The sequence below is a fragment of the Nesoenas mayeri genome (assembly GCF_963082525.1).
Source record: "Nesoenas mayeri genome assembly, chromosome: 10".
Classification (NCBI taxonomy): domain Eukaryota; kingdom Metazoa; phylum Chordata; class Aves; order Columbiformes; family Columbidae; genus Nesoenas; species Nesoenas mayeri.
The window spans coordinates 22,847,104-22,863,506 of NC_137560.1; the positions used below are offsets into that span (position 1 = coordinate 22,847,104).

Sequence of the window (16,403 nt, forward strand, 5' to 3'; positions counted from 1 at the left end):
CATCCCCGGGAAGGGCATTGCCAGCGTCCCCTGGGAAGGGCATTGCCATCGCTCCCTGGGAAGGGCATTGCCACTGCTCCCTGGGAAGGGCATTGCCAGCGTCCCCTGGGAAGGGCATTGCCATCGCTCCCTGGGAAGGGCATTGCCACCGCTCCCTGCAGCCACCGCTCCTCCAATCTCAGCCCGTCTCTCCCGTTCCCACCTCCACGGCAATGATGCTCCCCGGCCTTTCCTCGCTCTCTCCTCCCCCCTTTCTTTCTGAAAAACCCCAGGAGAGAGATCCGCTAGACAAAAAAACCATGAAACCAGTGCAAAATGTGGAATACAAGGTAAAAAAATATATATATAATCATTCTTTTGCTATTACTGGACATGCTGCAGACGTTGTGCCTAGTAACTGTGGCGGGATCTAGTGCAAAGGGAACTTAGCGTCAATCTTTTGTTTTCAAATGACATTCAACTCAAACATGCATAGGGAGAGTAAAGTTATTTTATTAAATCATGCACATCACGTGTGTTAGTGCAAATAGTTTAATCTGTACTCCAGAAATTCTATTGTATCTTTATATCTTTACAAAATAGATTTAAAACAATTATTTACTTTAAAAAATGTAATTCTGAAGTTAAGCATTTCAGAACAATATTTGCAATAACCTATATACAAGAGGTACTAAGTACCACTGGCATACGAGTGTTCTGTGGTTGGGTGGCTTCCTGCAACTGAAAAGGATGAAATGAATGAACTAAATGACAAGATTTATTTCTACAAGTCACCTGTGGACTATTTTTTCCATAACTAATAATCCTCCCATTAGCAAAACCTGCGTAACTCAAGATAGAACCTTTAATTAAAGGACAATGACCCTTAAAACCTCACAAAGTAAATTATATGCTAAATTTCTATTTAAATATTTAAACTATCCGTTGATTGCCATAACGTTCTTTAAAGCCAATTGAGTTGCTGAGATTACCTCCCTAGTTTGAAGTTTGCTTTACGAGAGCCATTTTACTTTATCATTCTTTAGCATATTATTTAAGTCTTTAACAAACTTTTTGGACAGAACTGTTGAGTTGAACAAGACCACTACAGTCTACATTTAATTGAGCACTAACTACAGTGATTCCCACCAAAAGTTGGCAAATAGCAATAGTTATAGTACTTAGATAAGGAAAAGAAACTTTGTAATGGGGACCACTGCATCATACTTACAGCCGTGTGATGAGGATGCACAAAATTCTCCTACCAAATTAAAACCATCTTCACCTGACGATACTTCCTCAGGTAAATGATTCCAATTTTGTAGTATTTTATGTATCTTAGATGTTTTTTCAGCTAATCACAGCCGCACTGTAGCAGTTATCTTAATAAAGTTACGTCAACCAAAGCTTATCCAAAGAGCTTCTCCAGCTCAAGTCGGAAAGTATCAAATGACTGAAAAAATAAATCGATACATGTGATATGTGAGAAAGCATTCAGACTTTCAAAGAATGCACCTCTTTAAATAGATGAAATTTAATAAATTACATTCAAACTAAAGTTAACAGAAGCTGAACCACTGCACTATGTCCATCGAATGACCAAGAACTTGCTCCCAGGAACAGCTGGGTCCACTCAGCACACACACGCGTCCACTCGCACACGCGCACTCCAAACGCTCCAGGCTGCTCTTCGCCATCAGTGTCTCTTTAAGGCTGGACATGAATTGCGTTTATTCCCCAAAATCATTAACGAAGCGATCATCATCAAAGAAAATATACGCTTCCTTGCAAAGGCGTGGTAAAGAGAAGTTTGTTAAGCCTTGTTCCCAACAGCTCAGTGACTGACAGCAGTAAAATGGTATACGAGGGGTTTTCTTTACAAAAAATAATCTCGTACTGAAAGGCACTGAGCACACCGCATCTGTTTGCCGAGCATCTGCAAGGTGACTTGGCTTGGGCGTCCACATCATTCATGTCATCTTCCTTTGACATCTGGCAATCAGATTCTAAAGCAAGTGTCCACAACCCTAGCCATTATATTATAAATAATTTGGTACCAAGAAGCCTACTTTAGGCCACCATTATAGTATTCAGAATCCCAACACACTAATTTAAAACTTGCATGAATTTGTAAGCAAAAATATTGCTCACAGTATGATGAATCACAATTTTATTCCCTCTTTATAGACAGATACATTTTATACAGTTTAAAGCAAATGACCCTACTGCTGTTCTCACGCAGAGCTGTGCTGTATTAAGAGGTAAAAAGGAAGAGAATTAATCTGTTTTCCCTCAGTATATGAATGATGCCAGCTTCTAAAGGGAGGACGGTGTATGGATTCAACAACAGTTCTCATGGAGAAGCTCTGGTTAGGCCTGGGTACAGCACCACGGCTGTCACAGCAACCAGAGCTGCCATCACAGGCATCCAAGGCCATTGTCTCTGTGTGGAGAGAAAAAGAAAATCAATATCATATTTGTTCTAATTCATTCTAATCAGTTTACCCCGTGGTTCCTGAAAGGCCTGAGCCAGCGGCACCCCTGAGCCCGGCTGCAGTTAGGCCTGGCTTAGAGCATCCCAGCGAACCGCGGCTCTAGCACAGGGAACTCCGCGACTCTCCGTGACTGAGGAGCAGCAGAACGTGGGCAGTTCTGCATCTCCAGCTTCAGCGCACCTCCAAGAACTCCGCTCTGAAACACGGGAGGGCCGCGGGTGCTTAACGCGCCGGTCCCGCCAGCTCTGCCCCACACACAGCGCACAGCACCGGCAGCGGGAACCCGGCTTGGAACCTTTAAATCCAGCTCACAGCAGGTGCTAACAACATCATTTCTAACGGACTGTCACAACATCCCACGACAACAACAGCATTTTGAGAGGAGGACACACTGAGAGACGTTAGAGAAAATGCAAGCTGAGAGTTCAGGATACAAACCAACCACCTATTTCTCATCTTGTCTTTATATTTTTTTTTTTAGTTTTTCCCCCATCTTCATAGCAATAGTGCGAAAAATTAAAGTGTCTGGAGCCAGAGAGGAATTTCTTAGTTCATAAGTAGGAACCAAAGCTTGTTGATTTTGATTATTATTTAGAGGCAAACTCTTCATTTTGCACGGTTAATGAAGCAATGCGGTTTTCTCGCAGGCCCTAGCACGGCAGCAAGTGCAAAAGGCAGCCAAGCCCATTCGCTAAAGACAAACTGAGACCAAGTTATTGTAGAAGAGGCACATTCAGAACCAGTTAGAACGAAATTCGTTGTTAGAATTAAAGAAATCACACAGATGTTAATGATTAGTTGATCGCTCAGCCCGCCAGTGTCGAGAGGATGGCATATTAAATGAAGGGTTTGCTTCAGGTGAAAGAAATACCTGTGAGCATTTCACCATGCACGACTTTATACAGAAATGGCACACACAGGTGAGAGGGACAAACATACATCGACTGAACGTAGTGCTTGTACCTGTCGCTACCACAATGGGCCGTAACACCAATACAGGAAAGCCAGGATTAGGCCGATGAATACGGCTGGGACGGGTTGTAATATGGAAGGCTAAAGAAGGGAAGGGATATTAAAAATCACTTTGTGCTATAAATGAATCAGGTCAAGATGATTTAGAAGGGGGGGGGGAAATAAGTCAGTGAGTTTTGTTTTAATTGAAATGTATTAAAGACATCTAACACAATACAGCATTATCTAAGCTGGTATACACAGTTAGTACACCGTTCTACTTCAATGAACAGGGTGTTTAACAATAAAGGGGAGTAAGCAGAAAATGTTCTAAGAAACCTCTTGTCACAACTTGGAATTTAGCACTTTAAACCAATACAAATCTTCAAACCGATTTGCCTGTATCTTATTTATAGTTGATTTTAGTTTTTCTAAGTGATAGGAAATCCCATCTGGATTTCTTAAGGCAGAAAGGCTCCCATCAGATATTGAATTTTCCAGCTCATCCGTTCCTCGCTGGTCAGCCTTTCCCATTTTCCATCACCAGCCTCCAGGATAAACCACCTTTTTCACTCCATTGCTGAATCAATTACAACTATGTCATGGGTGCTCCAGCCACCTCCGGGAGACCATAACGTGACTGCACAACCCGCACCACGTTCCCAGAGAGCAGGGAAGCACATTTCCATAGAGATGCCACAGACCTCAGCACCTCTGGCAGGTTGGCAGCCTGGGGAGCAAACGTGACCCTGAGAAATGGGTGGAACGCTGCAGCTGCCCAAGCAGCTCGCTGGTGAGAGCGCAGCGTTCCTGCAGCTTACGGCCTCCTTAGAACCACCTACAGATTGTTCAGCTAACTATAAACTACTTCACACCCTCGACAGGCAGCCTCTAGCCTTATAATGATAAATTAGAGGCAAAAATGGACCTAAATTCTTTTTAAGCTGTCCTGGGAGACATCGGCTTTCTCTGCATCCTCGCTGGTAAATTCGTGCACACACAAAGACACACAGAGGTTAAGTTCAAACCATGCTAAATATTTTAAGACCTTATTTTTGTGCTGAAGCCGCCTTGATTTTGTTCAGTCAAATGAATAAATTATACATTAATGCTTGAAGACTTTCTAAAACATTGTGTTTCATAAATAACATCTCATCCTGTTATGAATTTGTAGGAGTCAATCATAGAACCTTCAATATGGCTCAGAACACAGGAATCTTACAAGGTGTTCTGGTCTCTGCCACTCAATTCAAATTTGTTTTAATCAAGGCAAATATTTAATAGAAAAAATTGTGTGTGACTACAAAGGTCATTTTCATGCAGGATGATTTTTGTCATTGGTGCCACAAATCAGAGTGCCACCTTCCCCCAGAAAGCACATTGGTAGAAATAATCCAGCAGCGTTCAAAAAAGCGCCAGAGGTTTAAGTCAACCAGAGCAGCTCATGTTCCCAAACCATTCACGTTGATAAATCTGTCACATAAAGCGCATCAGGAAATAATCAGTGACTGTAAGCATGCAAGCACAAGGAGTAAACCACACTGCCAAGCGTTTCAGAACACAACACTGCAACGTTTTTAAAGTAAAACTTCAGTAAAAAACGTGATGTTTAAATGACATCCCAGTGGAGTGCGGAAGCTTTGTCTTTTGTAGCATTTGTTAGTTCACCAAACAATCCTATGGATTTTTTTTTACACTTTTATTATTATTATCATTATTATTATTATTTAAAGTTATACACATTCATGGCTGTGGCATCTTGGCAAATGAAACAGATGATAAATACCCACCGCATTAAATGAAATTGTCTTTAAGCGATTAAATTTCCCCCCTCACAAACTTATCAATATATAACATATCTCCTTAGTGTCGAGGAGCATTTAACAAAGTGCTTCACCAAAAATGAGCATCTTGTATTAGAATATGAAGATATGCAAACCCAGATACAGATGGGCCACAAAAGGGAACAAATCCCACAGCGGGAAGTCACTTTTGGTGGGACAGTGTCCTTGGAAATGCAGTAGCAGATAATGATTCCAGCATCGGGAGACAATGGTACTTGACAAATCTGACCTTGGAACTCAGCCCAGTATCCATGATGCTTCAAATAACCCAAAGGATAGATATGTTTTGCACTACTGACTGTGAGTAGCTTGTCCTGCAAGGCCCTACACGGTTGGATGCTCCTCACCATCCCCTGAGCTCCAGGTTCCAAGTGTCACAACTCAGACCTGGCCACTGCTGGGCTTCCTAATTTCATTTGCATACCCACCTCAAATTCTTCCTAAAGTCTCCCTTACCTTGCGAGCTTTGCCACCTCCATCATGTGCTCCAATTCCCTTCACAGTATTTCGCCCCTCTATTACCACTCTTTTTCCACTGATCTTTGTAATCCCAAGGTTAATATTTTTAACAGAGCAGAAAAATCTCACATTCACAATTAGTTACTCACTGGGATCTATTCTATTAGAATGGGGTTTTTCTGGCTGTTTTTGACCTCTGCCTACTTTAGTAACTCAATATCATCTGAGCATTGCAGAAGAATTCTAAGCATGAAGAAGGTTCCAAGAGAATTGTAACATCATATTCCTGAAAATATGGCTGAAAAAAGCGAAAAGGGCTTTGAATTCTTTGTGTCTGACAACTCTACTACGTTAGAAGTTTTACATTCAGCAATCGGCTGTGGCAAGAGTATTCACACAAACGTTGGCCCCCCCAGGGTGGTAAAGGATCCAACACAAGGCTGTGACCACCCCTGCGCCCTTAACGGCCGGGGGTTTCGCAAGTCTCAGTATAAAAAGAAGTTGCCCCTTGCTTTAAAAATCAATTCTAATGATGTCACCTCTCAAATTAATTGCAAAAGAAAAGAATATTTTCAATACTAGAAAGGACAGCCCAACTGCGCTGTTTAAAGCGTGAGCCAGTCAGGGATAACCACTGCTAAGTAGTGGGAGCAGGAGGAAGGTGGGAACATTTGTTGCGATAACCACTAATAAAATAAAAGCATCTTGAAAAAGAATGCCTAACTCATTTGGATATGGGTTTCTCAGCTTTTACTCACGTATCACTCTCTGAAATGAAGACATTTTTCTAAGTTCTGGTTCACTGCTATTTAAGCCAGATGTTTCCAAGAGAGCAGATACCTACGGCCATACACAACTGTAAACTTAACTTGCATGCATAACTGCAAGTGGAATGACCTGCAAATCTGCACAGGTAGTACCAGAATGGAATTTTGCACATAATCTGATTCCGAGCTGGTTTTTATTTATTTATTTACTTTTAAAGTCCATCCTTTTCTATTTGACACTTTCGTGTTCCCTCAATCTACAGCACTGCCCGTGTCACAACCGGACTTCCCCGCATATTTTGTACAGACTTACGTTGTTTCCTTTTTCTTGTAGCAGCTTCAGGTTTTCTTTGCATTGCTTGAGCTCTTCCGAGAGCGACTGGTTCTGCTGCTCCGCCAGCTCGTACTTGGCCTTCAGCTCCGAGAGCACCGTCTGCGTCCGCTCGTACTGCAAAGAGAGAACGCTCTGCGAGCCTGGGCACCACTCCTGCCATCCGCTTCCAGTAACTTACCCTGGATCTGTACACCCCCTTCTCATGAAAGCAGGGTAGAAAAATCTCAGTTGAGATTTGCTTGTGTTCTAAATGAAGATTTTGTCGCTGATTTTGAAGGACTAACATTACGAAAACCAAGGAAATGTGAAGTCAATGCAAGGCCATGATTCATCTCTCCTACCAAACAACCACTCATTATGATATTGGAAAGGACTGTCAAAACTATGGAGACAAAACAAGAAACAAGGGAACAAGGAGTCTCCTACATTTAAACAGTGCTCTAACACCCAGGCTGTAGATTAAATCCCTACACTAATAAAACAGGTGCAAAAATCAATATTCTGCATGAAGTAAATCAAACCCTCTTCCCACACAGCAAACTCAAACTCAAAGAAAGGCATCAATTAAACATTATGCCTTATTACTATCATGCCATAATCCTCATTATGCTCAGGTACAAACGCTGCTGGGCGAACGTGTCTCAGTTCCTACAGCACCGGCAGCTGCACCTTTTTCAAGCTCCTGTTCACTTTTCTCTGTAGATGAGAAGCTTTCCAGCAGTGCTCGTGACAGGGATCAGCAGGACAGAACCAATGACTTTCAGTCCTGGCATTTACCATAATTTAAAAGATTAAGCATCTTTTACAAATACATCCGATTACAAAACCACGGACTAACAGGGCTGGGGTTTTCCAATTCTGCAAATGGTAAGGAATGTGACATGGGCGATAAATGACAAAGCAAAGGACTGCAAGAGAAACTAAAAGCGGTGACGGGGGAAAACTTCACTCAAAATGCTGCTAAGAGAAAGCAAGGACCTGCTGGAGGCCACGGCCTCTCCCACCGCCACCTCCACAGGCCACGCACATCAAATGTGCTCAAAACGCTGGTTTTCCCGATGCGCTCGCTAATCAGCAGCAGCCCAGCGACCCAGTAAGATGAAGAGAGACCTCTGTGACGAATGTGTGGACCCACTGCCACGTAAAAGAGCTTAAAGCTGACTGGGAAGACCATACTGACGAAAGAGTTAATCTTGACTCAGAACGGCTCATGAAACTGTCCCACAGTGTTCAGGGCAACTCTGAATACGGGTTTGCCTGTCTGAACAGCTTACAATTCAATTCGCTAAGGTAATGCACAGAAGTAAACTTTAGGAAGTTCCCAAAATGCACACAAGTCATTTTATCTGAAATCTTCTGAGATCTGACCTCAGTTTATATGTAACTAACTACCATAAAAGTATGAAAAGTTTTTGTTTCTAGAAATCTTACATTTTTCCTTTTAGCTCAGAAGTCACAGTCACTGGGCGTTACATTTTCTCAAAAGAGAAATGATACTTCGCGTTACCTCTATCTGAACGTCTTTTGCTTGGCTCTCGGCCTCGCTGAGCTGGCTTTTCAGGCTGGCTGCATCCCGCTGATGCTTTTCTCTCAAAGATCCCATCTGATGTTCCAGTTCCTTTCGAGACATCTCAAGAACACTTATGTCGCTGGTCAGCGCTAAACTCTGCTTCTGAGAGCTGGAAAACAAAACCCAATTGATTCCACGTGCTTTCAATTTAAAGAAATGAGATTTTTTTTAAAGCACTTGGCATCCTCCAAAATTTCACATATTATTTTTGTTTAACATGGAATCATTTTCCAACCTTGAACACTGAGTAAATTGTAAGTTAGGAAATCTATGCAGTTTATTATCTTTTAAGTAGAAGGATAACTGTTAAATCTAAATAGTTCCCCAATGCATTCTGCCAAGTCCTTGTAACAAAGCAGAAAACCAAGTCACATTACCTTGTGACAACATAACATGACTGGTAAGTAATACAGAAGCATTTACAAAATAGAGGAAAAATAGCTCAGTATAACAATTTGGCACAGAAGTGTGTTCTGCTCAGTATTATGATATAAACACCATAACACATCGAAACACCATAAGACATTTAGTACCACTTTTAGGATGAAAAAACCCAACACAATCCTCTTCAGCTGACCTGGAAAGCTCCTTCTCTTGTCGCTGCACTTCAGATGTAAGCGAAGTATTTTCCTTCCTTAGCGTCGCACACTCGGCGTCCAGAGCGCTCCACTCCGCCTTCAGCTTCTCAAGTTCACCTGCGAGGAATCAAATTTAATTGAATCGAGTAAAACTATTTCATGGCTGTTTCAAGTACCACCAGCTAATAAATGGAGGAAAAGCTGATATCGGTCACAAATCTCAAATATATTTGATTCTAATCATGTCATAGGAATTCTCTCATAAGCACCTATAAAACATGACAATGTCTTGAGGTTTGTGAGCCACTGAACAACTTAATGTTTTGGGGTTTTTTTGCAACGCAACGTTTTTCTAAGGCACAAAATAGTAGAAAAGAGTCTGTTTATGGGTCTACTCTGGTATTTTAGAAACAGGAACAGAAAACTGTGTTTGAAGAAAATTATTTCCCAGATTTGAAACCAGCAAACAGCTCAAAACACTTGACAGCACAGCTCTGCTACAAGAACAATGTTTAAAGTAGTATCTAAAGGGTGAAAATGAGACCTTTGAAATAAACAGGGCCCTGGTAAAATAGAAATCAACGTTACCCAGTAATGCAACAACAGAGACTGAACTGGAAAAAGGCTTCTCTGACAACTTTGCAAAGAGTAACCAATTCGGGATTTAAAGCACATTTGAAATACTCCAGTTTCTCTGTAGCACGTACAAAGTTTCACCGTGAGCTTCTGAAGCGCTCGAACCGTCCCCACGGGACGCGGCTGCACCGCAGGTGAAGTGAAAAGGAAATGAATGAGCCCAGACAAACTCTATGCTGGCTCAGCATAACATATTATGTATATAGTATATATCTCTACATCCTGCATCCCGAATTAAGTCTTAATTTTAAATTTCTTTTAACATTTTTGTGTTAAAAATGAGATGCATCAAGTGTTTTATTAAACCATAAAATACAGTTTTTTGTCTCAAGTGAAGCTATCCATTTATGGGCTTAAATTACACAGAAGTTACACAAATCCTTTTGGAAATGTGGGCCGGTATCAATCCTTTAAATAGTAAACTTTTTCTATCTTTTCTAAGTGGAATTATACTTAGTCTATTTTTAATATCTAAGGGTACCTCAGCTCAGAGGTAAAATTGACTATTACAATTTAATGTGAGTTTAATTACTATTGAATTTTAATTTACAATTAAAAACAGCTTTTGTAACACTATTAGCCTTGATACACACATATAAACACATGTGTGTGTATATACACACATAGTAAATGACTACGAAGAAACACACAAATAACAGTGATGGGGATAAGTGAGAGCCAAGAGATGGAGCAGGATGCTCCGCCGGGACATCCCCTCACCACGCACCTCTCAAGCGAGTGGCCTCCAGCTTGTGCTGCTCCTCGCACTGCTGACACCGGGCCTCGAAGCTGGCCTGCAGGCTCACGATCTCTTTTTCGTAATCCGAGGCATCTTTCCGCCACCGCTCGAGTTCCGCTCGCACCGTCCGCAGCTCGTCCTGCAACGCGGAGATGTCCGTGTCCCGTTCCGACGCCGCCTTCGCCGCCACTTGCTGCAGGGACAGAATCTCGTTCTGAGCACTGACAAGTTCATTCCGAGTGCTCGAAACTTCGTTCTCCTTCTCCTCACGAAGATTCTCAATATCTTCTTGTAACCTTCGCAACTGAGCTGGAAAGCATACAGTAGCGTTAGTATTTTTAAAAATCTAAACCACATAACTCCCTTTCTCAACTTGTTAATGTTTAATGGGACTAAAGAAGCCAAATACAAAAGCATTTTTCAAAGTGCAAGGTTAATTTTTAATTGACAGGTATAGCTGCATCAAATTAACTGAACTGTATATCATCCTTTAGTGTTTGTGGTTTACTGTAAATGTGCAGCAGTCACATACACGCCAGGTTATTTTACATTTCTGCATAAGGCAAACCTCATAAATTATTCTCATTCAGAACTGTTTCATTACTAAACATCTCTTCTCTGAGCACAACTATTTTTCTTCAGCGTGCATGCAGACAGAATCCAGTGCAAACGGCTGAAAAAAGGGCCGTACGGAGGAAAGGGAAGCACCAAAGAGAACAAAACTACTGCTAAACCCTGACTGATGGAAGCAAAGTCTTTAATTTTAAAGAATATATATCAGAGTTCACATGTACTTCATCGATCTTTAACAGGGGGAAAAGCAATTACTACATTAACGAACGGCTCCCAGAAGAAGTTGAAAACCTAACATGAGATACTGTAGAGGGTCAGAATCACACACCTAAACGTACATGTTTCAGAAGGGAAGGGCAAGAAAAGGCGATGGTGGAGATAAAAAAGGCTGAGTAACCTTCCTATTTGTGTTCTCTCAATCCGTTACACAAGATGAGACAGAGGAAGCAAGCGAGTCCTGGCACAAACTGCTGGAAAGGCTCCTCGAGAGCCTTGCGCTTTCATGGCCACTACGCTCGATGCTTTTCAGGAGCTGCACATACAGTAACATCGGCCGAACTCATATGCAGGTACCATCTAGAAACTTCGCTGTTTGTTCATGGACAGAGAAGAAAAATGCAACTTATTTCCCTAACCAGGCTGCAGCAAGACATTGAGCTCGTCAGACAAACTACAGAACCTGTGAGTTACCCTGTTCCGCAGGAAAAAGACAGTGTGGGGAACCCCCATAATTATATATTGTCATGCATAAGAGCTATTATAGACAACAGGAGATTTCACAGCACTTCTGTGTAAGATGAAACAGTTTCTGTGTTCCGTAACAGAGACGTTTGCAGCATGATGAATTTGTAAATAAACATGAGGCATTACCACCTCATTTGTTTGGAAATAGTCTCTCCAGGCTTGCGCTGACAGAACAGCAAAGCAAGCAGATGAGAACAATCTGACCGAAATAAAACAGCACACGTTCACAACGGCCTCTCCATGTGTCCTCGTGTTAGAAGCCTTGAACACACCAAAACAAATCGGTCCAGAAACCAAATGTTTCTAAAGCACCGAGAACTAGGCCTTGCTCTCACAGGAGGTGCCCACTAATGAGCAAATGAGTGATTTTTGCAAACTGTATCTTCCAGATATTATCATCTTTATCAGGCCAAGCTAAATCTCTGCTTTTCAGTAACGGCAGCATTTCAAAGAGGAAATCTCATTCTTCCTTCTGTTTGCATTGTTGATGAACAACTGTCCCTGCAACCGTTCAGGTGTGAAAACAAGCACGGTACGACTGAAAATCCAAACACACCGAAACGTTCCAAAAATTCGGTGGTGGTGTAGAAATAACTTACACGGAGAAATTACTCCCAAGAACATCGCAATGGTTTCTGAAGCATTCCAGTGCTGCAGAATTCAGAGCAATTAGAACTAAATGTGAGACGTAATGGAAGTTTCAGGTAAGCCATTACCTCATCTCAACCGAATGCTTCAGGTTTTTTTTGTTAAATAAGTAATGACAAGTCCCTTGATCTCCTCTCTTTACCAATCTGTTCACCTGAAGAGCTTCACACGCAGAGACAGGACCGCAGCAGTTTCTGTGGCACCTTCTCTGTGACAAACGTACGAAGCCCCGTTGTGCTGGCCAGATTCAAACACCCATTCCACTAAAACACTTTCAGGAATGTTACTGAATGAAGCTGCTGGGATTTTTTATTCCCGCTACAGTTTGCTGAGGCGGCCAAGAGAGAACCCGGACACCTCGATAACTGTTCCCAACCTGTGGGATGCGTCACCCCCTAAACATTTGGGAGCAGCGACACCACAAACAGCAGAACGATTTGAACCATCGATTCCCTCTTCTGCATTTTCCACGTTGTGATTAGAACCGTAGAACATTACACAATAAAATTCAATGATATGGTAAAAGAAATCAGATTGAAAACACTCATTCAATTAACATTTTCCTTTATTAGTGCTTATGATGCCACCAAACCAGCCAGAGCTCTATATCTTCCCTATCAGAGTGGGGTGAAGAAATATAATTTCCTACCTTGCAGAACATTTATTTGCTTGTTAGATTCTTCGACTTGCACTCGATAGGCTTTTCTCTCTTCTTCCAAGAGCGCTGTACATGGAAGTGAAAATGTGCCCACAATTGTTTGTTAGTAAGAAGTATTTCAGCTGTATCATTAATTTTAGTCACAACTTCCCCTTAACTGAAAAGATTAAGCAATCATATTATTTCAGTAAGTCATCGAAGCTAGTAACTGTGTAAGTAGTTTAATTAAAAGTTAATACTAAGACATCATTCCATTATTGTGGTAGTATTACAATTAATTGGAAATTAATCCAATCTGTTGCCTGATCCGAAAACTCCAGGTGTGCTAAATGCAAACTGCTGTGGGAGGAGAAAAAACCCTGTAAATCTACCCCATAAAGAACACTGAACAATATGCAGTTAAAATGAACGATATGACTGCCTGTCAAAACAACCCTCAGTGCTGCTGAGGATAATGATACAGCTGCACATCTGATAGGATGATCTAAACAAAGAACTGCTGAAGCCACTTAATTATTTGCATCATCTGACTGAAATACAGATTAATCTGTAGATGAATATATTGTATAAGGGTGAAATATATGGAGTTCAAGTATGTATTCAAAACTATGAAAATATATTGAACCGAAAAGTCAGAGCTCAACTGGACTGTATATAGAATTTACCAAAAAAAAAAAAGCAAAAGTTTCTGAGATTCCGTGCAGATGTGAGTGCTATGAAATGCATCTCAGAATCCCAGAATGTGAGGGGTTGGAAGGGACCTGGGAAGCTCACCCAGTGCAATCCCCCCATGGAGCAGGAACACCCAGATGAGGTTACACAGGAAGGTGTCCAGGCGGGTTGGAATGTCTGCACAGAAGGAGACTCCACAACCCCCTGGGCAGCCTGGGCCAGGCTCTGCCACCCTCACCCCAACAAGTTTCTTCTTATATTTAAGTGGAACCTCCAGTGTTGCAGTTTGCACCCATTACCCCTTGTCCTGTCACTGGTTGTCACCCAGAAGAGCCTGGCTCCATCCTCCTGACACTCACCCTTTAGATATCTGTAAACATTAATGAGGTCAGCAACACTGGGCCCCCTTTCAAGACTACCTGCTAAGCAGAGTTTAAATGAAGGCCCTAGGGAAGCAGGCTGCTATGGGTCTCACCTTGCAGCTCAGAGCACTTCAGTTTACTGGTCCTCGCCAGCTCTTGGGCGGCAACCAGCTCCTTGTGCAGCTGCTGCATCTCTTGCTTTGCCTCAGCCTCTGATTGTGCCCCCTGCAAGTCATCTGGTGAAAGAACATTTGCTTTAAAATATACGTCTGTACAACAGTTGAGTTTGCGCTGCCATGGGATGGCTCGCGACTTCTTATTCAAGTCATCTGAAGTTGGTTAAATTCAAAATTGGATTAGGTGAATATTAGCAAAAACATTAATATACTTTTAAAAGGACGAAAACATATGCAAACTTGAAAGCATTCCCTATATATAACATGCATATAACCAAAAAATAACAGACAAGAATTGGAGAGTTTTAAAAGCATGGTATAGATCTGTTCCTGGATGGACAGAACTGAAGGAAGCAGCACAAACCCTGTGCTGTGGTCACAACTCTTCTGGTTGGGAGGAGGCGACTCGAACCCCCTCCCCATGCACCCACCAGCACCGAGCACGTCCTGAACACCAGCACCTACCTGGGCATGGTACTGAAACCCTAAAGGAAAACACTCACTCTTCGCCACAGGTTGTCTATGAACTAAAATGTGTATTTAATATATCTTGGGTTTATAAGAGGACTTGCAATTGCAGACAAATTAGGTGCTTTGAGAGCTGAAGTTTGGGGGGAATTTAAAAGAGGAAAAATAAGTATTTGTAACAGCTTAGAATAAAAACCCCAAAATATAAGTTACCTTGATATCTTACTCTGGGCCTTCCAGTAATGAGAAAAAGAGAAATACGAGCTATAGTTTAGTTTGCCATTATACTTTTGACATTCATATTTAACTGTATATGTCACCAATAAACTATTTTTTTTTCTTTCTCATTAAAATAATTGTTTATCAAGCCCTGCTGAAGCATTCATGCTGTATCCCCTGAGAAAAGAGGCTCCTTGTCTCTTCCTGTGCTCCCAGTAATGAACTGGTGGGATCGCGCGGAGCTGAGGGCACACACGGGCTCTTAGAATTCTCCAGAACAAAATTATGAGAGCAGAAAGAACAAAGGCGACTACATATTTCATCCAAATACTTTCTTTTACAGATTATTGGAGTTTCAAATCCAAGTTGCACTTTACTGAAAGGGTTTTGTTCTCAGCTTCTCATGGATAAAGACTTGGGGCAATTAAGACTTTCAACCCTCCTTAATGAGGCTGGAATGGGTGGGAGAGTTGACAAACGCTGCTCAAATCACGTCCGAGAGAACAGCAGCGTCCCAAATACAACCAGAACCCCAAATGAACTCTGGTGGGCAGCGTTTTCAAAGGACACACCATAAAAGATAACACTGCTCTGAAGGGACAACATCAGCAGTTCAGCAACAGCACAATCTCTGTCAAGGGAAACACTCTTTCCCACTCAATTGCAATAGGGGAATCTCCATGCGCTTCAAATGCTTCTGAATCAAAAGCTGAGAAATACAAGCACGAGAAAATCACAGCTTTTCAGTCTCGCCCAAACTGAACATTTCTTTCATGTCTTTCAGTTCAAAGCAAACATCATTTTTGTGCTCACTGTAGTTTCGAAAAAATCCCTTAGTAAATAGGATTGCTCTAATTATAAATAATAACACTACTGAATATCATCAAGCTTGGCATTAGTTCTGTCGAGAAACAAACTTACATCACTAAAACCTGGTTTGAGAACCAATGTAAAAAGAGCAATCAAAACAAGTATTTGAGCAATTTCCAGCACTCTTGAGCATGGGACTAACTGTTCTTGCACAAGTCTAAGGAATTCTGTCATTAATTACAACAAGGTGCCAAAAAAAAAGTCAAATATAACTATTTGAAAACCCTCAGGTATTCAAATAATTCCCAAAAGACATGAAAATGTCTTCTCCTTCAGTCTGGCCCAAGCAAAGGCACCTAACCCATGGGGCAGCTTTGGGGAAAAATAACCATTTCCACAACATTAAAGAATATGATGGGGACATTTATTGCTTCTGTTTAACATTTACCTGTTTTTAACTCTGCAATGAGTCACAGGGAACGGTTATTTATGGCTAATAAAGTCATTTATCTTGTGGGGAGGAGAGAAGAAAATAAAACCAAGGCAGTTGTACTAATGTGCGACAGTTTTTCCCCCATCGCCAGACTCCAATTTGTACAAACTTGAAACAAATTCCAAATGCACTCAGAGTTTATTGATGAAAATATACTTGGAGGGAACTCCATCAATTAAATGTCTCATCGTTTTCTTGTTCCGTTAATTTGTTTCCCAAATTTCAAGA

At 41.6% G+C, this 16,403-nt stretch overlaps 1 protein-coding gene across 17 annotated transcripts in view; it reads right to left on the reverse strand.

The window, feature by feature from the left end:
- Positions 1-472: 472 nt before the first annotated feature.
- SLMAP (sarcolemma associated protein) overlaps positions 473-16,403 on the reverse strand; it is a 67,802-nt gene continuing 51,871 nt past the window's right edge. For 8 of the 17 annotated variants that reach the window (XM_080350662.1, XM_080350669.1, XM_080350660.1 and 5 more), the window contains 7 exons: positions 14,123-14,245; positions 12,967-13,041; positions 10,341-10,661; positions 8,977-9,094; positions 8,337-8,508; positions 6,809-6,943; positions 473-2,422 (listed from right to left, as the gene is read on the reverse strand). In XM_080350662.1, coding sequence (XP_080206788.1) covers positions 2,333-2,422; positions 6,809-6,943; positions 8,337-8,508; positions 8,977-9,094; positions 10,341-10,661; positions 12,967-13,041; positions 14,123-14,245 — 1,034 coding nt within the window. In that variant the 3' untranslated portion in view covers positions 473-2,332. Of the gene's footprint in view, positions 2,423-3,437; positions 3,528-6,808; positions 6,944-8,336; positions 8,509-8,976; positions 9,095-10,340; positions 10,662-12,966; positions 13,042-14,122; positions 14,246-16,403 lie in introns of all 17 variants that reach the window. The other 9 variants (XM_080350670.1, XM_080350672.1, XM_080350668.1 and 6 more) reach the window with 3 other exon arrangements.